General features: G+C 41.6%; 1 protein-coding gene across 1 annotated transcript in view; it reads right to left on the reverse strand.

Annotated features, from left to right (window-relative positions):
- LOC126109493 (uncharacterized) overlaps positions 1-25,588 on the reverse strand; it is a 283,321-nt gene that overhangs the window by 140,555 nt on the left and 117,178 nt on the right. The window contains exons 2-3 of the mRNA XM_049914518.1: positions 14,508-14,668; positions 11,127-11,210 (exon numbers count right to left, since the gene is read on the reverse strand). Coding sequence (XP_049770475.1) covers positions 11,127-11,210; positions 14,508-14,641 — 218 coding nt within the window. The 5' untranslated portion in view covers positions 14,642-14,668. The remainder of the gene's footprint in view (positions 1-11,126; positions 11,211-14,507; positions 14,669-25,588) is intronic.

The raw sequence follows: 25,588 nt of genomic DNA on the forward strand, positions 1-25,588 counted from the left end.
TTGTTCATCTGTATGGGACCCTTACCAGTTGGGTCTCATTCAAGAGATTGAGAAGGTCCAAAGAATAGTGGCAAGATTCATGACTGCCAGAATCACTATATAATATATTTTCAGGTCTGCTGTATTGCTTTACTAGATGCACTCCTTCAACAAAGGAAATAGCTTACAATACGTTAGTTCATCCAGTCTTGGAGTATTGTTCATCTGTATGGGACCCTTACCAGTTGGGTCTCATTCAAGAGATTGAGAAGGCCCAAAGAATAGTGGCAAGATTCATGACTGGTACATTTAGGCATTGTGAGAGCATTACAAATCTCATAGAAAGTTTGAAGTGGGACACACTTGCAGATAGACGACGCGCTAAACAGAAGGGGCTGATCTCCAAATTCTGAAATCCAATCTTCACTGAGGATGTAGGGCATATATTATTACCACCAACTTTGAAATCGCGTAATGATCATCATGCAAAGATAAGGGAAATAAGAGCTCGTACTGAGGTGTTCAAACAGTCATTTTTCCCTTGCGCAATCCGCGAGTGGAACAGAGGGGGGAAATATGACTTTGGCGCAAATTGTGCCCTCCACCACACACCGCTTGGTGGCTAGCAGAGTATATATGTAGATGTAGATGTAGATGTAGATGTAGATTTGAATATGAGTGTTCTCAAGAGAAGTGACATGCTTTCATGTGTCCGATAATGATTTGTCTGAAATCAGAAGTTAGATGGTTTATTTTAGAGCCGAGATGGTTATGAAGTCAAACTACACAACAAGATCAGCACATGGTGTTTTTTCCCTTATTTTGAATTATGGCAAGTACAATTGGATGTACAGGGTGACACAGAAAAATGGGAACATTTCCACAATCCAATAAAACTAGAAGTGATGAAGGACAGAAATTGCATTCATAGTAATTGCAACCTTACAACTTTGCCATTTACAAAACATTGATGGCATTTATCATTTTTTTTTTAAATTATGTCCTTTAGATGGTGTCCTCCTGTATGAATACATTCATGAAATCTGCTGTTGAGATTGCTCATTGACCACTGCAACATCTCAGCTGGGTTACTGTGAATTGCATCCCAAATTCTCTGTTTTATCTCATCCAGGATTCTTGGTTGAGTCATGTAAGCTTTGCTCTTGAGGTAGCCCCACAAGAAAAAATCACAAATGGATAAATCTGGTGATCTAGGGGGCCAGGGAATGTTACCAAATCACAAGATCACATTGTTACCAAACAATTGTTGCACATATGCCACTGATCGCCATGCAGTGTGCGATGTCGCTCCATCCTGTTGAAATCAGGCTTCTTGAATGTTTGGAAAGTTGTTCAATGCAGGTGTAATGAAAGTTCGTAACATTTCCACATAACAATCGGCATTGACGGTTATTGTGTATCCCTGTTGTTTTGCGAAAAAATATGGTCCGATAATCCCATGTGATGAAACACCACACCGTACTGTCACTTTACTAGTATGTAAAGGGCACTCATGAACGTCATTAGGATTTCTGTTTGCCCAGTAACAATAGTTCTGTTTATTCAAATTACCTGTGAGATGAAAATGTGCCTCATCTGACATCCACAATTTGTTTAAAAATTCATTTTCATTGTTTCTTTTTGTTATCATTTGTTGACAGAATCCTAATTGTAACCGGTAATTGTTGTCCTTCAATTGTTGCACCATCTGCAGTTTGTACGGATGAAATTTTAAATCAAGATGAAGAATTCTGTGAATCTCTCCCAGAACATTCCAATCACTGCTGCCAGCTTACGAATTGGGCACAGTGGGCTCTGTAAAACAGATTTGCGTACAACTTCAATGTTCGCTGGAGAATGCACACTTCTTGGTCATCCTGTTGGTTTCTTCTTGAGAGCAAATCCAGACTCTTCAAAGTTATTAATGCAACATTTTACCATGTGTTTCGATGGAATGGAATCATGATGTCCTAAATTATAAAGACATTGAAACTCCCTCTGTGCAGCTACCAAACTATCATTATTTTTATAAAACATTTTTATGGCTAACATATGCTGTTGTCCGTTCAACTGATCCATGATTACTGAAATGGCAGACTGTTTACTCACTAACTGCCATGAACTCGCAGTGCTGCCACCTGCCCATGGCTGCCACTACTAATTTCAAACATCCCCGTTATTCTGTGTCACCCTGTATCTTGAAGAGACAGGGAGTTAAAGCTATTTTTCAGGAAACTAAGAAAATCAAAGAGGTGTTGTGCCCTGAGAACAATAATAATGGACTCAGAGTCCCAGGTATTAACAACATCCTACATGAGTGTGTCAGAAGTTGTGTGTAACTAATCACAAAGGTAAACCAAAGTTAACCGAATGTAGTTGAATTAAATCAGATGAAGCTGATGAAGTAGATTAGGAAGTGAAATACCTGAAGTAATAGGTGAATTTAGCAAAGAGATTATAAAATGCATACTTGCAAGAGCAAGAAAAGCATTTCGAAAAAGATGAGTATAAATTCAAGTTTTAGGAACTTTTTTCTGACATAACTGAAATACAGCAATAAATATGATGAAGTCTTCTCAGGTCACACAGGCCAACAATGGAAAACCTTTTTGCTGAAAATACCTTATTATTATGTTTTTTAGAGTGGTAAATCCAAATATGATACTTAAAAACCTGTATCACCCACCATTTCTTCACATTTTACAGTTAAATTTATTAAATTAAGCGATTTTTTAAAGAACTTAACAACTTTTATATAGTTAAAAATAATTTAAAACGAAGGTGTGATGAATGTAGATGACGTTGGCAGCACTGCTGAAAAACATTTGCTGGCAAAAAAGGGTTGATTCTATTTTTCTGTTAATAGATGGTGTTTTGTTTACTGTCAACCTAACCTCACTTTCCCATTTCCTGTACATGTGCTCAGTACAATGTCTAATTTGGGTTGTAAAAACTCTGCTGACAGTTTTTGTTGTATTTATGGTGAATTTTTGATTAAAAAACACCAAAGAAACTGTTGTCACAGTGCCACGAGATTTAAAAGTGCCGCTACGTCAGTACGCAAACACGGCGATAGAGGCGCTCCGCAGGTCGGCTGAGCGCGGGAGCGCCACCTAGCTATGAACGGCGCCGGCTGCATGTTACGGCACGGCAGTTGAGTGACAGATACGGAGTTGGGAGCATGAAACCCACTATTGTTTCTACGTTTGTATATCCACGCAATTTATTAGTGAATTAAAGGTTATAATACTTTTTGGCGACGAGGTCGGATATTTTTTTTTCCAGCGTTGGAGTATTGTGCGTTCGTGTCTGGGCAGACATGGAACAGCTTCTGCAAGTGCTCATTGAACAACAAACACAGCTGACGGCTGCTATTCAGGCGTTGTCGACGTCGCTTACTCATCGTTTGTCGTCCTCTTCTCCGCCTCCGTTCCCTCCTTACGACGAGGCCGCTGAAGACTGGGAGGATTATGAGAAGCGTTTGCGGCAACACTTCTTGGCTTTCGGCGTTGTCGACGCTCCGATGTGTAAGTCGTTATTTCTATCTTGGGTTTCCCCACGGATCTATCAGCTGCTATCTCAGTTAGCACCTCTGCGGAAACCTGCCTCTCTGTCCTTCCAAGAAATGTGTGACTTATTGTCTAACTATTACCGAAAAAACACCCACGTCGTTGCCGCCTGCGTGGCGTAAACAGCCCCATCAATCTTACCGGGCTTGGGCGGCGGAACTACACGGTCTGAGTAGGAAATGTCAGTTTGTCACGGACACTCATCATGAGTCTTATGCTAATTCAATGGTTAGGGATGCTATTCTACGGCTTGCTCCTGACAAAGAAGTTCAGCAACGTGCCCTACAACTGCCAAACCCGTTGTTGTCGGATGTTCTAAGCATCGCTCAATCCTTTGAAGTGTCTCACGCTGCCGGCGCGCAAATAGACGCGTGGTGTGATGTAGGCGCTGTACAGTCAACTTTCGACACGGACAATTTGCCTGTTTCCCAGGAGAACGATGATGTGGCGGCGGTTCACTCGCGTAAACAACGTCGCATTGGGCCGCAACGCTTGCAGCAAAAACAGCAACCACAGAAACAGGTTCGTTCCGCCCTTCCTTCTTGTCCACGTTGTTTCGTACAGCATGACAGGGCCGGGTGTCCAAAATGTTGGCCACGTGTAATTCATGTAGGAAAAAAGGCCACATTGCTTCTGTGTGTCAGTCCCCTCAAGTTCCTGTCAACGAGGACGAGGCATTGGACATGGATGTTAACTGTGTGCTTTCTCAAACAAATAAGTTGTTTGTTACTGTTCGTGTTCTGGATAAAGACATTCGCATGCAAGTGGACACTGGCTCTGCAGTAACTCTCATTAATTCTCGCACGTATTTGGAGTTGGGCTCCCCTCCCTTGTCTCCAGTTACGCGCAGTCTGAGGACTTATAATAAACAGAAAATTCCTATCGTTGGCCAGTTTGATGCTTCCACTGCCTACAAGTCTGTTGTTCGGCCCCTCACGTTTTATGTGGTGGATTATGCGGGCACTGAAAATCTGTTCGGTTATGATGCTTTCCAGTTGTTTGGGTTCTCCATTGATGATAATGTACACCTCATATCTGAGGATATTCCGTATCAACAGCTGTACGGATTGTGTTCTGAATTCTCGTCCGTGTTCTCTGCTGGTCTGGGTCATGCCAAGGATTTTGAAGCCCACATTACTCTTAAACCTACAGCTCGCCCTAAGTTTTTCCGGGTGTGCCCTATTCCGATGGCGTTGCGTGCACCTGTCAAGGCTGAGATAGACAGGTTAACAGCTTCAGGGATTCTCCTTCCTGTTACCTCCAGCGAATGGGCATCGCCAATCGTGGTGGTTTCTAAACCAAAAACGGGAGTCTGCGATTGTGTGGCAATTTTAAAGCCACTGTCAACGCTCAGAGCTTCATTGACACTTATCCTCTTCCCCGTCCTGAGGAGTTATTTACCAAGCTCGCTGGGGGCCAGTTCTTTTCCAAACTTGACTTATCGGAGGCGTACCATCAGTTGCCGTTGGATGCGTCTTCCAAGGAATTTCTCGTCATCAACACTCCTTGTGGGTTGTATCAGTACCAGCGGTTACCATTTGGTGTCACTAGCGGGCCGGCCATTTTTCAGCGGTTTTTGGAACAGCTCACGGCTTCCATTCCTGGCTGCATCAACTACCTGGATGACATTGTTGTCATGGGGGCCTCCACTGAGGAGCACCTTCACAATTTGCGTTCATTATTTCGGGTTCTGCATTCGGCTGGGTTGAAGTGCAATCTGGACAAGTCACAGTTCTTCCAACCCTCCATTGTGTATCTTGGTTTCCACTTGTCCCGTGAAGGTATACGTCCTCTATGTCAGCACGTTGCGGCCATTTCCGCTCTCCCCCGGCCGTCTACGGTCAAAGAACTTCAGGCGTTTCTAGGCAAGATTGCTTATTATCACAAATTCATTCCATCCGCGGCGGCGGTGGCTCATCCTCTGCATCAGCTGTTACGCAAAAACGTCCCTTTCTGTTGGTCCGACGAGTGTGAGCAGGCTTTTGTCCGCCTGAAGGCTCATTTGCAGTCGCCGCCTTGTCTTGCCACATTCCGTCCGGGTCAGCACTTGGTTCTGGCGACTGACACGTCACAGTAAGGCCTAGGGGCTGTTCTCGCCCATCGGTATGAGGATGAGTTGGAACGACCCATCGCCTATGCTTCCAAGACCCTCAACGATGCCCAACGGCGTTACTCTCAAATCGAAAAGGAGGCGCTCGCTATCATCTATGCTCTAAAAAAGTTCAGCATTTTTTTGTATGGTTCTAAGTTTCGCCTCATCACCAACCACAAGCCGCTGGTCTTTCTGTTCAGCCCCTCGGCATCGCTTCCGGATAAGGCAGCTCACCGCCTGCAACGTTGGGCCTTATACTTGTCTCATTTTCACTATGAGATTCACTATCGCCCCACGGCCCAGCATGCCAACGCTGACGCGTTGTCGCGTTTGCCGATGGGCCCCGACCCGGTTTCGATTGAGATGAACTACTCTGTTTCCACATTGATGAGGAAGAACGTCGTGCGGTCGAGGGTTTTCCGCTTACAGGTTCGCAGGTCGCGTCGGCTACTGCGCGGGACCCAGTCCTGCGTCAGGTGATCGGTTTTGTTCAACAGGGTTGGCCGGATAGGAGCAAGGGCCGGGCATCGGATCCCCTTCGCAACTACCATGCCTTGTGCCTTCGTCTGTCTGTTCGTGAGGGTGTTGTTCTTCTGGCCACGGATGGCGCATCTCCACGGGTCGTGGTGCCAGCTTCTCTTCACAAAGATGATCTCAAATTATTGCATGAGGGCCATTGGGGGATTTCTCGGACTAAGTCCCTGGCCCGCAGGCATGTTTATTGGCCCGGTATCGATTCAGACATCTCCCACATGGTCGCTGCGTGTGGTCAGTGTGCTCAACAACTGGCTGTGCCCCGTACAATGCCCTCTCCGTGGCCTGATCCGGTGCAGCCATGGGAACGGGTGCACGGTGACTTTGCCGGCCCCTTCCTCGGCACTTATTGGCTACTGTTGATTGACGCCTTCTCGAAGTTTCCGTTTGTGGTTCGATGTCCATCGCCCACCACTGCGGCAACGACACTGGCTTTGTCCAAAATCTTTGCACTAGAAGGTCTTCCATCCACGATTGTCACAGACAATAGCCCTCAGTTCTCTTCGCAGGCCTTCCGTGATCCTTCTTTCGCCTCCACTAGCCCGAGAAGCCAGTCCTGTTGCTGCTGCCGATCTCCCGTGCGTGTCGCTGCAGCCAACGTTGCTTCCGCTTCCGAGTACGCCGGAACCGGCCCCAGTTGCGACGCCGCCTTCTCCGGGACCCATCTCGCTGGAGCACACCCCCAGGTCCATGACACCTATGGATGCTGCTCCGGAGTTTTCACCCATCATCTCGTCCCGGAGGCACGTTCCATGCACAAGCTTCCGTCCTGGACATTTTCGACCATATTCTCGTGTTTCTCCGCGGGATCTTCTCGATGTCTCCCAAGAGGCCATGGACGTCTCCGCACTGTCCGTGTCTCCACGGAAGTGAGTGTCTTTTTTTTTCAAGGGGGGAAAAGTGTTGTGACAGTGCCACGAGATTTAAAAGTGCCGCTACGTCAGTAGCCAAACACGGCTCTCCGCAGCTCGGCTGAGCGCGGGAGCGCCACCTGGCTATGAACGGCGCCGGCCGCATGTCACGGCACGGCAGTTGTATAGCACTACATTTCAAAAGCACAAATACTCTTCTTGTCTGAACTGCTTGTTGTTCACGTTTCATCCCCAAACAACACTACACACCAGACACATACCTTCATAAAAGGTTTCCTAATAGTTAATTTTTTTTAAATTTTCCCACTTCAGTCATAGTCACTTATTTTGCTGCTCAAATAGCAAAACTCATTTACTACTTTTAGTGCTTCATTTCCTAATCTAATTTCTCTTGGTATCATGTGATTTAATTGGAATTATTGCATTCTTCTTAAGTCTGAGGGTATTTCAGTTATCTTATTCATCTTGCATACCACATGGAATAGTCTTGTCACAGTATGTTCCCTCATTGACCTGAATATCTCAGAGAATGTCATGTAGCCAGGTGCATTGTTTCAACTTAGGTCTTTCAGCACTCTTTCACTTTCTTCTCACAGCATCATATCTCCCATTTCTTCCTGTACTTCCTCTTCCCTTTCTATCAAATTATTTTCAATTTAGTTTTCCTTGAATAGCCCCTCTATATATTCCTTCCTCTTTGCCAGCTTTCATTCTTTGCTTAGTACTGGCTTGCCATGTCAGTTCCTAATATTCATGCAGGAGTTTCTCTTTTATAAAAAGGCCTTTAATTTTCCTACAGGTCTTTCCTACAGGCAGCAGCTATCTTCTCCAATGCCACATCTGTTATACTAGCTACAAGCACTTGTACATCACCATTACTCTGAAACATAGCTCTTCTATTATGAGCTCTTTGCTATTAAGAACAATTTACAGAATACAGTAAACAAACCAGGAAACATTGCTCTGTTATCATCCATGGACACAAAATCCAGTAAACATCTGTTAGTGTTGTTACTATAAACTATATTGGCAGTTCTGGGGTAAGTGATAAGTTTTTTATATGCTTTTAAATTTTAGTTTTATCTTTGCACTGATCAGCATAATACTCATACACTGCCTTTTAGAATGGCTCACAAGTGCAGGTCATATGTAATGGCAAGCAGATTACATTACAAGCTCTGCTGTTCCACAGTAACAGAATGATTTGTTCTCATTTGTTTACAGCATTCTGTAGGTTGTTTGTGATAGCAACGAGCTTGCACTGGATGATATGCATTTAACAATAATGAAGATGAACAAGTGTTCACATCTTCAAGGTGTGCATTTTAGAGCTCATGTTTACTGGATATCCTTTTCTTGTGTTGATCCACACTAAAACAACTCAAAATTTGGAATACTTTTTAACACCCAGTATATATCAAAGGAAAATTAAATCATAAAAAATAATAAATTATGAGGCAGAATTGCTAGCAAGTACTTACTTACAGGAGGTGAATGTGTAGTACTGCTGACAGACACAGATAAAAGTCAAAGTGAGACACTTTTGAGTTTGGTTGACTAATAGTTCATTCCCCATGGAAGAGAGGAGGTTAGGAAATGTTAAAAGGAAAGGCAGGTGAACCAGTTCCTGGGATGAGAAGCAGCCAACTGTGGCGGGATGAGGGACAACAAATCCCTTAAGTTATCCTGATCCTCACTGCAGTTGAATCCCTCCCCTCCAGTGATCTGAGTGAGCAACCCTTGTTTTTAACCTTACCAAAGCTAACCCTCTCTCTTCACTGGGGAATGAACTATTTGTTAAGAAAATTCATATGTTCTCACTTTGACATCTACATGAGTCTATCAGCAGTACTACACATTTCGCCTCCTGAAAGTCTGTATTTGCCAAAATATCTGTCACACAATTTATCTATTATACAGACATTGATAAGTCAAAACATTATGACAGCAAAGCTGGTCACCTTTCTCTGTGCTACTGCCACCAGCATATATGGAAAATGGTCAAAGGATGGTGAAACTGTAAGTGACCTAGAGACGGACATCAACACATCTTTGCAGAATGCATAGGTCAGAGGCCCTGTATAACAGGATAGGTGGTGACCTATGGCAGATCTGGTGACAAAGTCAATGCTGTTGCATGCACAAATGTTTCAGAACATGCCATTCAGTGTATAGTGTTGAAGATGGGATTCCGCAACAGATGACCTCTACATAACTCCATGTCAACCCAATAATACTATAGATTATGATTGTAGTGAACATGCCATTTACAATGCTGGGCTGTGAATTGATAGAAATGTATTTCCCAGACAGATGAATCATGTTTCTTGTTACAGCAGGTCGACAATTGTAACCAGATATACCATCACTGAGGAGAAAGGCTGCCCAAAATGAGCACTGTTCCATGGATGTAATCTAATGGGGGCAGTATTATGCTATGGGGGGCATTCACCTGGGTGGTAGTAATTGAACACAGAGTTGCAGTAATTGAATGCACAGTGGTAGTAATTGAAGGGACAGTGACAGCTGTAGAATATGTGAACATTATTGCTGCCCACCTGCATCTCTCTGTGCTCTATGTAGAGTGCGTGCAATACTACTTAGCCCCTAGGTGTGCAGGCGACATGGTAAGAGTGGGCACAACAGTGGTGATCAGAGATCCCTTGTAAGCAGGACAATGTGGAAAGGGAGATCTAGTTCTACAACAGAATCCTTCATACAAACACCTACTACACAAAATTGTAAGCTACAGCTAATGAGTCTGCAAATCATTGTATTAACAGGCAATGCCAGTACTATCAGTACTTTGACAAGTGAACTCTTTTTAGTATTGAAACTACAATGGGTACAGGATTACACTGGAACTGCAACAGAGGGAACTTCTTATTTTCACCTATCTTGTACACCATTTTACTTTCTCTTGTTGCCATGTTGAATTAGATTCTTTTCCCAAAACACCACGGGGTTTACACAATTACCACTCACTAACATGTTAATGCAGTTGCAGTTGTGACAGAATACTGAAACAGTCTACAATTTATCAAACAACTGAGGATAAGTAAGGTCAATAGCTAATAAAAAGCTCATGCTGAGGTATAACAATAAAATTGATTCCTTCACTTATGTTGTTTCAAATATATATATTTGATTGTAGTCAATTGTATATTGTAGTAGATAAGAAAGTTTCAAGGGTAGCTATATGGAAAATATTCTCTGCTTTGCATGCTATCATTTGCCAAAAATTCATTTCGCTATCTCAAAGCATTTATGAGATATGAGCACAGGTAAATCTCATTACACACTATACTTACATTCCATGGAATTGCTGTGCAAAAATATGGGGTCAGGGTCTCAATTACTTACGCATTAACTTCAAAATAGCAGAGAGTGATGACATCTTTCAGCAGTATAACTCTCTCTGTCACAAGGCAAGAATCATGCTACGTGGTTTGAGGAGCTTGACAGTGGACACTATGACACCTCGGCCACAAAATTCACAATTAAAAACAGGGGTAGCTATGAGTTTGTGTTTGGCACATGCTAGATCATATATTGCTGTGTATGAAAATAGAGATACCATATTGAATTTTTCTTTGAACTTGAGAGGAGTTCTATATCCACTGACAGTATTGAGGAAATGGACTGTGTTTAGTGTACTCACTTCTGATGGAGTGCACAAATGATAGAGTGGAAGTGAAATATTCATAACATACAGGTAGGTCATTTTATACTCAGATTCGTTGTCCACATTTTCATATAAATGAGATTCTTATAAAGTCAAATCCATGCCACACAAAATCACTGTTGCATTGCATTCTGAAAGTCGATCAATATGCTATTTAGCAAGTGGCGATTATGTTTTGGCTCTGAAGTTATATGTAATGAAATGTTAATAACAGGCCTTGTTATCTCTCTGAGTATTTTTTGAGCTGCCAATGTAGGCACTACACAGTTCCATCTGTACATGTGCATCTGCATAGTATGTAAGGACTAAATGAGTTGAACAATGTTTTGTGCAGTCAGTGAGAAAAATAAAGGTAACATGAAAATACAATAAAAACATTATTCTGATGTACATACCTTATTCCACATTGACTGAAAGGAATTTGTGCACCAATAGGGCAGTATCCTTCAAATACAATGCAACCATTGTTCTCATAGCAGCTGAAAACAATTTTTTTATTTCAGTTTGTAATAGTCATTATGTTCAGTCATGCTGTTACTGATTTAAGTAATGCAGAGAGACATTAGAGAAGACACTAATACCAGGGTCACTCCAAAAGAAATGCACACTATTTTTGAAAAAAATACAGTTTTCATTCTGCATGTGTGAAAGTCTTACAGTGTGTAGATACATCCTTCCCACTTGTTTTCAAACTTAGTTCAACCTGTTCCCATCATAGAATTTCTGTGCTGTGAAAACGAGACAGTGGGAATATCCACAAGAGGTTGAAAAAGGTGTATGGAGATGCTGCTGTCAATCGCAATACAGTTAGTCGGTGGGCAAGCAGGTTACGTGATGAAAGCGGGCACGGCAATATTGAGGATTGTCCTCACAGCGGCAGGCCTCATACTGCACACACTCCAATGTGCAGAGAGTTAACGAATTGGTGACTGCTGACAGGCGCATCACAGTGAACGAATTGTCACGCTACGCTGGGATAGGGGAAGCAAGGGTTTGCAGAATACTGAAAGTGATAGCATTAAAAAAGGTTTGTGCCAGGTGGTTTCCCAGGATGTTGACAGTGGCCCACAAAGAAACAAGAAAAATGGTGTGCAGCGAACTTTTGGAACAGTACGAGAATGGCTGAGATGAATTTCTTGGAATAATTGTGACAGGTGATGAAACATGGCTCCATCATTTTTCACCAGAGATGAAGAGGCAATCATGCAAATTCACCCAAGGAAAAAAAAAAAAAATTCAAAACCACATATTCTGCTGGAAAAGTTATGGCTACAGTGTTTTTCGATTCTGAAGGACTCTTGCTTGTGGACATCATGCCAAGTGGAACCACCATAAATTCTGATGCACATGTGATGATACTGAAGAAACTTCAAGTTCGACTGAGTCGCGTTCAACCACATAAGCAAAAGCAGGATGTTTTGCTGTTGCATGACAATGTACGGCCACAAGTCAGTCGAAAAACCATGGATGGACAACACTGAAACACCCGCCTTACAATCCTGTCCTGGCTCAATGTGACTATCATCTCTCTGGGAAACTGAAAGACTCTCTTCATGGAACAACGTCTGAAGGTGGTGACCCCCTTGTGCATGCTGCCAAACAGTGGCTCCAACAGGTTGACCCAGAATTTTACCATGCGGGTATACAGGCACTGGTTCCAATATGGCATAAGGCAGCTGAGAGGGATGGAAATTATGTGGAGAAATGAAAATATTGTTCCTAAAGGATGTATCAACACACTGAAAAACTTTCAGACATGTAGAATAAAAGATGGATTAAAAAAAAAAAAAGAAAAAAAAAGTGTGCATTTCTTTTGGAGTGACCCTCATAAATTAAAATAATCCACAACCACAGAGGTTTACTAAAACTGAAAAAATATCATAACAGGTATTCAGAATTGTCTGATTTTAAGTGTGTCTATGTATCATCCAGCTGCCTTCTACAGTTGAGTAATTACTTGTTATTTTTATTTGTACCACTACAAGCTGCTATTACCTACAAGTACAGCACACGAGAAATCCTATAACAGTGGTATAATTAGGTATGCTTTAAGTGCAATGAAACTTGGAACTTCAGCCATTGTGCAAACCTGTTTTAATTTCCCAATCAATTTTCAGTATACACACAACTACACAATGTACAGAGCACATTATTATCCTTTGTTAAATCTTTGTGTTTATCAACAGTTTGTTATAATCTAAAAGAGTGGTAGAGTTGTTATGTTCCAGCGTATAATTATAGTTAACGTTTTAAGGTTATCACACTCCAGTGAGGTAGCATAGTCATTAGCACACTGGACTCACATTTGGGAGGACAACAGCCACACATGTTGCCAGCGAGACACACAAAGCTAGTGCTGCGTTTCAGCAACTAAGCTAGGGTGTGATGTGGATAGCATCAGGTGGGGTGGGGTAGAGGGAGAGAGAGGAGGGAGGCAGTGATATAGGTTGGGATGGGTAACTAGCTACTCGGAGGGATGCAGCCAGTTTTTCGGCTAGGAAAGTGGGAGGGAGGGATGGCAGGTGCACAAGCTAGGCAGGTGGTGCACGGCAGAGATGATGGGGAGTGGCACATGTTGAAGGCGACATGGGAACATGAATTGTGAGGGGGTGACAGGACAGAGAAAGGGGAAACTGTTGGCTGGAGGGTGTGGGGACAATGGGTTACTGGAGATTGTGGTCAGGATGATTACAGGAGCGAAAGAGGTCCTGTAAAGACAACTTCCCATCTGCATAGTTCAGAGAAACTGATGGTGGAGGGAGGCTCCAGATGAGCTGGGTTGTGAAGCAGCCACTCAAATTGAGCATGTCGTGCTCAGATCCATGTCGTGCCACCGGGTGACCAACTTTGTTCACATCCATAGTTTGGCAGTGACCATTCATCCTGGTGAACAGTTTGTTGTAGTCATACCAAAGTAAAAAGCTGTGCAATGGTTATAGCAGAGCTTGTATACAGCATGTCTGCTTTCACAGGTGGCCTGGCCTTTGATGGGGTAAGATTATCCTCTGGCAGTGCTGGAGTAGAAGGTGCTGGGAAGATGGATTGGGCAGGTCTTCCATCATGGTCTTCCAGAGGGATATGATCCCTGTAGCAAGGAGTTAGGGTGGAAGTGTCAAAGGCATGGACTCGGATGTTGTGTAGGATGGGTCGGTGATGGAACATTGGGATGTGTGGGTAGGGCACCACTTATTTCAGGGCATGATGAGTACAACCAAAGCCCTGACAAAGGATATGGTTCAGTTGTTCCCATTCAGGGTGATTAATGGTAATGATTCTGTAGATGATTTGTAGATGATTCTTTGGGGTGGTGAGGGGATTGGGGGTGGTGGGAGGATTGGGGATGTCTGAGGATGTAAGCATATGTGTGTGTGTGTGTGTGTGTGTGTGTGTGTGTGTGTGTGTGTGTGTGTGTGTGTGTGGTGTTTTCTCTGTGTGTACTTGTATTCTGACTTGAAAAAAGGTTACTATGAAAGCTAGCAAGCTTTCTTGCTTTTTGAGTGTGCCCATTGATGTCTCAACACCTCTACTTTTCAGTGAGAAGTCCTCCTTAATCCAAAAAATTAACATTCCACCAGAATTTTCCTACAGCATTATATGTATAGTTAGCTTTAGATAATCATTTACAAAGTCAGCATATTGCCAGAATTATATTTTTCACTGAGAAAGTGTATTATAGTCGTAAAACTGATTCATTCTGCATCATAACGAGATGTTTCAATCGTAACCCATGGAAAATAAAAATAGCTCAACTAAATTAAAATAAACAATACCAGTACCTGACTTTAGGATCACGCATAGAAGGTATTTCCTCCACAGAGAACTCAACTGTCACAGAACTGTTTAATGCTTCTTCTGGTTCCAGATGGATAGAGAGAGGATGTGGTAAATTACAATGTTTCACGTGTTGCATCTCCAGCTGCTCCAGCAGCTACCTTACCTGAAAAATGAAAAGTTCATTTAGTCAAAACATAAATTCTTCGTTGTGTTCATAAAATATATCTAATTTAGAGAAAGCATGTAAAAATTCGCTTGACGCCTTTCTTCCAAACTATGTCAGCACCAGCCAGATGTGGCTGAGGTTCAAAGAAATAATGATGACAACAACTGAGAGTTTTGTACCAAGTACATTAACAAGAGATGGAAGAGATTTCCCATGATACAGGAAACAGGTGTGGACACTGTTTCAGAAGCAAGGAAAAAAGTAAGCCTGATCTCAAAGAAACTGAAAGCATCCATGATTGGTGATGTTCTACAGAATATCCATACTTAGCGTGCACTTCAATTTGATATGCTTTTAATAGTTTCCACAATGAAACATCGTCTCGAAATCTGGCAGAAAATCCAAACAGATTCTGGTCATATGTAAAGTACAACAGTGGCACGACACAATCAGTATCTTCAATGTGAAATAGAATGATAATTTTACCAATGTCTGGGCCACTAATGTTGAGTTACTAAAGAAGGATGTTCGAAATTCCTTCACCAAAGAAAATGCAGTAAATATTACAGGATTCAAATCAAGAACAGCTGCCACAATGAGTCAATTAGAAACAGATATCCTCACTGTAGTGAAGCCACTTAAGTCACTCCACAAAGGTAAATCTTATGGTCCAGACTGCATACCAATATTGTTCCTTTCAGAGTATGCTGATGAAATAATTCTATTTTTAACAATCATTTACAATCGCTCTTTTGACAAAAGATCCACACCTAAACACTGGAAATATGCACAGGTCACATTAACACACAAGTAAGGAAACAGAAGTCATCTGCTGATTCATGAGCTAATATCGTTCAGATCATTTTACAGTAAGATTTTGGAACATATACTGTATTTGAATATTAATTAATTACCAGATTTTCTACCATCCACTACATTCCAATGTGACAGTTATAGAACGATTCGAAGAAAGACTACACTCAGCAGTGTAGAAGTATCCTGATTGAGAATTATTAGTTGGAGGCAGCTTTAATTTACTGAGTATGGACAGGGACGTTTATAGATTCATTGTAGGCAGTGTGGAAAACAGAATTGTGAAGTACCAGATGCTTTCTCTAACAACTTGCTTGAGTAACTAGTGGGACAACCTACACACAATGGAGATATTTTTGACCTGGTAGCTACAAATACATCTGATCTTAATCGATAATGTCAATACAGAGATGTGGATTAGTTAGCACAATGTCATCATACACATGATGGTTACTAAAGTTTAAAAAAATACATCAAGTGGTCTAGGAGAGTTCTTATGCCAGACTGAGCAGACGAGCAGTTGTTAGCATTCTACTTAGACAATGAATGAATGTTATTTAATTCCAATATGAAGGATGCAGAGGAATTATGCACACAGTTTAAACTGATTGTAAATCACACTCTGGGGAAGACAATTTGAAGTTTTCTAGACTTCTGTAAGATTTTTGAGGCCATTCCTGACAAGTGGCTTCTAATCAGATCATGTGACTACAGAAAATCATCTCAGTTATGCAACTGGTTTCCTGTCAGAAAGGTCACAGTTCATAGTAACTGACAGGAAGTCATCAAGTAAAACAGAAGTGATATCTGGGGTTTCCCAATGAAGTGTTATATGCCCTCTGCTGTTCCTAATCCAAATAAACAATTTAGTAGACCATCTGAGCAACCATGTTAGAGTGTTTACAGATGATGCTGTCATTTACCACCTAGTAAAGTGATACAAAGATCAGTAAAAATTACAAAATAATCTAGACAAGATATCTGTGTGGTGTGAAAAGTGTCAACAGAACCTGAACATCAAAATGTTTGGTGTCCTCCACATGATCACTAAAAACTCCATTAAATTTCAGTTATGTGATAAATAATACAAATTTAAAGATCGTTGATTCATATAAATACCACAGGATTACAGTTATGAATAACTCAAACTGGAACCATCATGTAGTAAATGTTGACAGGAAGAAAACCAAAGGCTGCACTTTATTTGCAGAACACTCAGAAGTGCAACAAATATACTAAAGGGACTGTCTACACCAGAGGTTCCCAAACTTTTGTTTGTCACGCCCCCCTTCTGCCGAAAAGAAAGCTTCTGTGCCCCCCTAAAAAAATATAGAGATTTTTATTAATTATCAAGAAATTACTGAAAACTTTGTGATGGTGACGTCATGTAACATGGTGGGCTATTAATGTATCGAGTCGCAGTTATTACGTCATCAGTTTAGTCTAGTGATTATAAGCCACTCCTGAAATAAAGAAAGTCCTTGGTAAACAAGGAAAAATAGTTGTGACCTTTGCACATTAGTGGATGCGGGCCATTATTTTAAGTTGAGTGTAGCTTATTACTTTCACTCATTATCAAAAACAGTCACTCAGTCACGGTGTTAACGAACATCACTGATTTGTATGCCTACAGTGCTCCCCGTTGTCATTGCGCATAGGTTGGCATTTATGTCAACGACGACAGTTACCGAACGGCGACCAAGGCCCAGTTCGCAGAACCAGACAAAAAATAAAAAATAAGTTTTATGAAATAATTTTGCAGACTACAAAGAACTTTAAAAAATATGACTAAAACAACTTAGTTACCTTTATTACATTCCCTTGCTGCATACCATTTCTTCACCAGTATACGACTTTAGGACTACTCTTCGTTTGCCATATCTACGATAAACTTTCATTGTGTCTACATCCAGAAGAAATACTATTATTAGTTGAAATAACATACCACACGTAACATCAGAATCCATAAGGATCACACGCAGTATTTATATTTAAATCAGATTCACTAAGTTTATTTTATATTGTTTCTTTGAAATAGTTTTTTGTAATTTTACAGTATTACCTATATGTAAGGATAGTTAGGAGGAAAATAACAAGTTCTCTTATAATGTGATGTATTTATTATAAAAATATTATTTCCACAGACATATGGCAAGAAACAAACAAATAAATCAATGTGAAGGATGAGCTTGCATATTTTTTACAAGATTTTGAATTCTTGGCTGAATAGTAGAAACTGCGCAACGTAAATCATTGGCAATACTGAGTTTGCTTCTAAGCTTATCTTTTATTGCCACTACCACTGAAAATGCTCTTTCACACAAATAAGTGCTTGAAAATGGTAAATACAGTTTCAGTGCTTGTTCAGCTGTGCTGGGATACACCGTGAGATATTTCACCCAAAATAAAGACTTATCCATCTTCTCAAAGTCATACTTCGCTGCAGAATCATTTTTAATTTCTAAGACTTCCTCTTGCAGTCTGTCTGGCAACACATCCACGTCAACGTGAAATGGATCCATCGCTAACCTATAATAAATTTTATCCTCACAACTGTTAGGGAAGTATCGTTCGAATTCATCAATGATGTGCTGCAAATGGTTCGATATTTTACTCTTAGTATCTGTATCCTTAAAATCATTTTGAAATCGGGCTTCTTCCAGGATTCCAAACAATCTGGGAAAGCAGGAATAATTTATGGCTAAAATTTTACGTTTCCATAGTTGCAACTTATCAGTAAACGCTTTGATGGCATCCCGATGAAAAATTATGTTTGACTCTCCACCTTGTAATTTCAAATTCAATGTGTTTAAAGATTCGAAAATATCTGACAGATAAGCCAATGCAACATGAACACCGGGCTTTCTAAAAATGGCTCTGAGCACTATGCGACTTAACGTCTGAGGTCATCAATCGCCTAGAGCTTACAACTAATTAAACCTAACTAACCTAAGGACATCACACACATCCATGCCCGAGGCAGGATTCGAACCTGCGACCGTAGCGGTCACTCGGCTCCAGACTGTAGCGCCTAGAACCGCACGGCCACTCCGGCCGGCGGGCTTTCTAAATTCCACATACAATTGTTTGTTTGTTATTTTTCAAAAACTGCATCACTTCATCTGGAAGTTCAAATAATCTTCCTAGAATATTTCCTTTTGAGAGCCAGCGTACTTCTGTATGAAATAAGTGTTTTATACTCTGCTCTCAAGTCTTCACAAAGACCCGTAAATAAACCGGAATTTAATGCACTCTTTTTAATATGATTCACGATTTTGATGCACAATTTCAAGACATCATTGAGTTCCTTTGGAAGTGTCTTAGCTACCAATGCTTGACGGTGTATTACACAGTGGATAGCAGTAACACTAGGGTTTTTTTCTCTGACCATCTGCACGAATCCTGAGCGACATCCAAGCATTGATGGGGCACCGTCTGTGCATACGCCTATCATTTTCTGCCATGATAACTCATTTTTACAAAAGAATTCAGAGACGGCTGCCATTATATGAATTGCTTTTAAAGTTGACTTTAACGCTGTAGAAAACAGGAACTCTTCTTTAATTGCTTCATTTTCTATATAGCAAACGAAAGCTAGTAGTTGGCAACAATTCGCAACATCGGTACTCTCGTCTAATTGTATTGCAAAGAACTGCGATTGTTTGATGGCCATAACTAATTGATTTTGTATGTCTTCGCCCATATCATCAATCCGACATTTCACAGTATTGTCAGAAAGCGGTATTTGTGAAAGTTTTTGTTTACTTTCTGACCGAAGAACAATATCAGCAGCTTTCAACAAACATGGTTTGACTAGTGTCTCTCCGATAATATACTTTTCTTGGTCCTTGAAATAAGTAGCAATAACTCATACGAGGCTTCCAGTACCTTTTCCAATGTCTGAGCGAAGGATCCAGCAGTGTCCAACTTCATTCGTTTCAAATTATCACATTTTGCAGCAAAAAATTCCTTTGGCTTCTCTTTCAATGCACCATGCTTTGCCCACAAATGACATTCCAGATGAGGTGGTCTCATGGAATCATTGCTCAATACCTCATAGCAAATAACACATTGCGGCTGGTCAACACCATTTTTTTGTATAGAAGCAAAACCGTATTTGATATACTTATCATTATATTTACGTTTTTTCATGACACTCATGGTGAAGTAAATGGAAAACAAGAAGTTAACAGTATAATTTCGCACTAACGCTGATTTTATTGAGGCACAACTGTGAAAGATTCAACGCGATTTCAGCAAAATCCAATACATCAGATGTGTCAACAACTGCAAGCAACCAACTGAAATAAAGGAAAGCTACTGTCATCTGTCGGCACCTCAGATGGTTGCCTGTGAGGAGTGGGGCGAAGAACGGGTAAGCCCAGCCGCTGCGCAGGTAGTCAGTGCACTGTCTGTCTGCGACCTGATGGCCGAGCAGGGCTCTTGCTGGGAGAAACGGGCTTTTGCCGGATTAGGGCGGGAACAGCTCACAGGCACCCTAAGAATTTGCTACCTGTTATGCGGTGCTCTTCTGAGCAGTGCAGCCTGGAGTTTTATGCGAAAATCTTTTTCGTGTCCCTATCTTTCGTTACTTATAAATGAAATGTTATATAAGTTTTGAGATAACATCAATGAATTGGTTGCCAAATTTCACAGTAATTAAGTAAGTTCATGGATACACCTCATGCATTGCTGGAAACTGCGCACAGTGCCAAGCAGTTATCTCTGTAGTCGTACCAAAAGAAGCCATTGTCGCAGCAAAGAACGTACACTAATTTCAAACAAAATTATGCAGTATTTCAAAAAGGCAGAAGAAAAATAACTGTTTTGTCAGATAAGTAATCCGAATGAAAGAGCTGTAGTACTGACCGTTCGAAAAAAAAAAATAGCCTCACTAATGGACTTCATTGTCTACCTAGCTGGGTTATGTTTCGTTGTTAACAGTCACGACAATGTTTCCAGAACGGCGTGAAGTACTCTGCTCAGAACAAACACTTGTACTAGTTTCGCATTCACGTCATGCACATTTTTCTGGTGACAAAGGGCATAACCCTGGAGTCCAAATACGAACCCGCCAGTTCATTTGAAGCGTATACAGTCTATTAAAGTCACTGTAATCGCATCACACGGGAATCCCTGGGTTGACGGGGTAATAAAACGGCATTTTTGCAGTTACACAGTATAAGTGATTATTACTCTGATGAACATAGCCTACTACAGCTAAAAGTTATAACATGATTACGTTCAGTTCATGTGTACAAATGTACGGAATAGTTAATACCTGACTTTTCTGTTTTCCAATTGTCAGAAGTAAGTTGTTTACAAATATAATACATTAGAATTAATGGATATCGCCTTCATGATTTTGAGAATTTCTGTGTGTGACATTCTAAATGTGACATTCTAAATGTAATCTTCAAAAGTTGTATGTTCTAGGATAGGTTATTGAGATAGGATTGCAGGAAATGGGATGCCAAACGATTGCATTTAGCACCATAATCTATCATTAATACCTGCACATTCATTTTTATTAAAATATCGATATTAAAAAGAAATATTAGGTTTATACCACTAACTCCACATGCACCCCCCTTGCAACATCATCACGCCCCCCCAGGGCGGCGCACCCCTCAATTTGGGAACCCATGGTCTACACTATGGCTGTCTGTTCTCTTCTGGAGTGCAGCTGTGCGGTACAAGGATCCTTACCAGATAGGGTTGATATACATTGGAAAAGTTCAAGGAAGAAGAACTTGTTTTATATTATTGCTACATAGGGGAGAGAATGTCATAGATATTACATGCAAGTTCGGGTGGCAATCATTAAAACAAAGGCATTTTTCAATGTGGTGAGATACATTTGTGAAATTTCTATCACCATCTTTCTCTTCTGAATGCAAAAATGTTTTGTTGACTCCCACCTACAAGGGAAGAAATGATCACTTTAACAATATAACAGAAGTAAGAGTTTTTACAGAAATATTTAGGTTCTCATTTTTCACATGTGCTATTCAACAGTGTAACACTCGAGAAATAGTCTGAATGTTTCCAGACAGAGATTTTCACTCTGCAGTGGAGTGTTCGCTGATGTGAAACTTCCTGGAAGATTAAAACTGTGTGCCCGACCGAGACTCGAACTCGGGACCTTTGCCTTTCGCGGGCAAGTTCTCTACCATCTGAGCTACCGAAGCACAACTCACGCCTGGTCTCACAGCTTTACTTCTGCCAGTATCTCGTCTCCTACCTACCAAACTTTACAGAAGTTCTTCTGTGAACCTTGCAGAACTAGCACTCCTGAAAGAAAGGATATTGTGGAGACATGGCTTAGCCACAGCCTGGGGGATGTTTCCAGAATGAGATTTTCACTCTGCAGCGGAGTGTGCGCTGATATGAAACTTCCTGGCCGATTAAAACTGTGTGCCCGACCGAGACTCGAACTCGGGACCTTTGCCTTTCACGGGCAAGTGCTCTACCATCTGAGCTACCGAAGCACGACTCACGCCCGGTCTCACAGCTTTACTTCTGCCAGTATCTTGTCTCCTACCTTCCAAACTTTACAGAAGTTCTTCTGCGAACCTTGCAGAACTAGCACTCCTGAAAGAAAGGATATTGTGGAGACATGGCTTAGCCACAGCCTGGGAGATGTTTCCAGAATGAGATTTTCACTCTGCAGTGGAGTGTGCGCTGATATGAAACTTCCTGGCAGATTAAAACTGTGTGCTCGACCGAGACTCGGACTCGGAACCTTTGCCTTTCGCAAGCAAGTGCTCTACCATCTGAGCTACTGAAGCACGACTCACGCCCGGTCTCACAGCTTTACTTCTGCCAGTATCTTGTCTCCTTCCTTCCGGGCGTGAGTCGTGCTTCGGTAGCTCAGATGGTAGAGCACTTGCCCGCGAAAGGCAAAGGTCCCGAGTTCGAGTCTCGGTCGGGCACACAGTTTTAATCTGCCAGGAAGTTTCATATCAGCGCACACTCTGCTGCAGAGTGAAAATCTCATTCTGGAAAGATCCCCCAGGCTGTGGCTAAGCCATGTCTCCGCAATATCCTTTCTTTCAGGAGTGCTAGTTCTGCAAGGTTCGCAGAAGAACTTCTGTAAAGTTTGGTAGGTAGGAGACGAGATACTGGCAGAAGTAAAGCTGTGAGACCGGGCGTGCATCGTGCTTCGGTAGCTCAGATGGTAGAGCACTTGTCCGCGAAAGGCAAAGGTCCCGAGTTCGAGTCTCGGTCGGGCACACAGTTTTAATCTGTCAGGAAGTTTCAGTCTGAATGTGGTTCTATAAATCCTCTCCCAAGCACCTGAGTGTGAGTTCACATTAGTCACGCAGATGTAGATGTCGATTTAAATGCATATCAGTTTCCCAAGTTACGTTACTGAATATAATGGAAATTGCAAGAAAATGCAAGATAAAGTGGTTATGTAACATTAACATGATGATAAAAAATTGTGGATGAAACTGCGAATAGTTGAAAGTCAGTGTCCAACATGCACAACATTTTGGCAAGCAACCGTGTAGCCTACAGGTGTGATAATGAACAGCCAGTGCACCTGACTATGGTAACTTAGTCATCTGTCAAAATACTGTGCGTGTGGATGCAGACATTGTTCACCCATAGGGTATATAGTCATGAATTATTCCAGAAATTGAATAAATATAAAATACTGGTTGTCCTGCAACAGTGTGAGCATGTATAGCTCTCCTACCCTCTCTCTTTTTTTCTCCAGCTATCCTCTTTCCTCCACTCCTCCCACTCCCTCTCCATTTTCCATTGTGCCATGAGCAGTTTTTGGTCCTCATACCACATGTCCTTAGCGTCTTGTATAGTCTATATGTGTATTGATTCTATTTTAATTTGTCATCCATTTGAACATACAGGAAATTCAGAAATGGTATTTCAGTTAGAACACAACAATTAATACAATTAATGTCTACTTGTGACACTAGGGAACTACTAGCAGAGCTTTCTTCCCTCCTGATATGAGCATTTGTGAGCTTAAAACCCTGTTTCCTGTGAATCAGTTGTAGACTTGTTCAGCTATCACACCATTTGTAAACTATGGAAACTTGGCGTCATGTGCTACAATTGGCCCTGGGATTGCCCTGTTGCTGTTCATTGGTTGATGTGCAGTGCTATGGTTGTCGGTTGACACATACAAACATCCCTCACACTGTCACTGCCCCAACATGATATGCATACGTGTTGAATAGGGTAACAGGGCAATCCCGTGGCCAATCAGAGCGTGAGACACCAAGTACTTCAAAAATTGTGCATTGTTGACCTACACAACATTAGTAATTTTGGTTCTTACTGGCATCAGCTATCCAGGGTTAAAATTTCGTGACACAATTTTTCTCCACCCTGTGTGGTGTCAGAAGGAATGATTGATTGACTGACTTTTTTACTGGTCCAGTTTTATCATATAGCACACATTGTACAAGTGTCTACTGGACAGGGCAAAATGAGGATGCAGGTACATTTAGTTTTATGTAAAAAGAAGTTAAATTAAGCAGACACATTCTTGGAATCTAAATTTATCAGTAATTGTTTAAGCACAGGACAAAATAAGGAGGCAGCAATACACAGTATCAGCAAAATAAGTAGACAAATTAAATTTGATACTATTCTTACATCATCATCTTTATTTCCCCTCTATCTAACATCTGGTCAGGTTGGGATATTTTTACAATCTAAGGTTATTAGTAACTGTTTAAGTAACATTTATTTTTATACGTAAATAACTTAGGAGTGAAGGAGACCACTCACTGAATAGCAGAAGCGGAAGCATTATCACAACCACGTGGTGAGTTAATGTCAATCAATAACACGTTTTAGGGTGATAAAGGTGCCCTTATCCACACCTCACCCATATTGAACAAGGTCATGTAATAGGCCTATGAGAAGTTGGATATTCCTTCTGCGATACTGCAGAAGGACTTGGAAAGCCACTGCACATGACTGCTGGTGGCAGTGGTCACGAGAACGAACGGTCACGAGCAGACCAGACTCAGGAAGGCCACATGCCACTTTCGAGAGTGAGAAGACCATTGTGTCTGGTGTGGGGTTCTGGTGCATTATACTGCATATGCAGCAGTAATTTGAACATCAGTTGGTGCCAGAGTGACACAACAAACTGTTACAAACCAGTTACTTCAAGAACAGCTCCAAACTAGGTGCCCTGTAAGTGTGAATTCCATTGACCACTGCAATTTGCAACTACAGTGGTGTCAAGCGAGAGCTCATTGAAGGACTGGGCAGAGGTCTGTTGTGTTTTGTGATGAAAGGGGCTTTTGCCTCAGCACCAGTGATGGCTATGTGTTGATTGGGAGGAAGCTAGTGGAGGGCCTGCGGCCAGCCTATTTGGGTGTGAAACACATGGGACCTACACATCAAGCTATGGTCTGGGGTGTGGCTTTGTATGGCAGCAGGAACACTCTCGTGGTTGTCCCACGCACCCTACTCCACATTTGTAAATCAGTCCAGTGATTCGACCTATTGTGCTGCCATTCACGAACAGCTTTCCAGGGGATGTTTTCCAATAGCATAATGCTCACCCACATACGGCTCTTGTAACCAAACATGCTCTACAGTTTGTCAACACATTACCTGTTGGATAAGCAGATCTGTCTCCAACCAAGCACATTTGGGACATCACCAGATGATAACTCCAGCAATATTCACAATCAGCACCACCTGTCCCTATTCTGAATGATCAACTGCAACAGGCATGGAAATCCATCCCACAAACTAAGATACAGCATCTGTAGAAGACAATGAATGCACATTTGCATGCTTGCATTCAACATTCTAGTGATTACACCAGTTATTAATGTACCAGCATTTCACATTTGCCATGACTTATACATGCTTAAATTAACCTGTGCTCTTGCAATGTTAATCACTTTAATATGTTAGTTAGGCAAATGTGTTCCTGAAATTTCATTACTCTACATTAATTATTTTTTGGTATTGCAGTTTTCTTTCCATCAGTGTACACAGTGCCGACTGGACACACAATGCTGGGACAGATATCATTTTTGTGACCTGAGGCACAAATATACAACAAAAAATTAAAAAGGAAAGAAAGAAAGACATGCAAATTTA

This window comes from Schistocerca cancellata, chromosome 12 (assembly GCF_023864275.1).
Source record: "Schistocerca cancellata isolate TAMUIC-IGC-003103 chromosome 12, iqSchCanc2.1, whole genome shotgun sequence".
Classification (NCBI taxonomy): domain Eukaryota; kingdom Metazoa; phylum Arthropoda; class Insecta; order Orthoptera; family Acrididae; genus Schistocerca; species Schistocerca cancellata.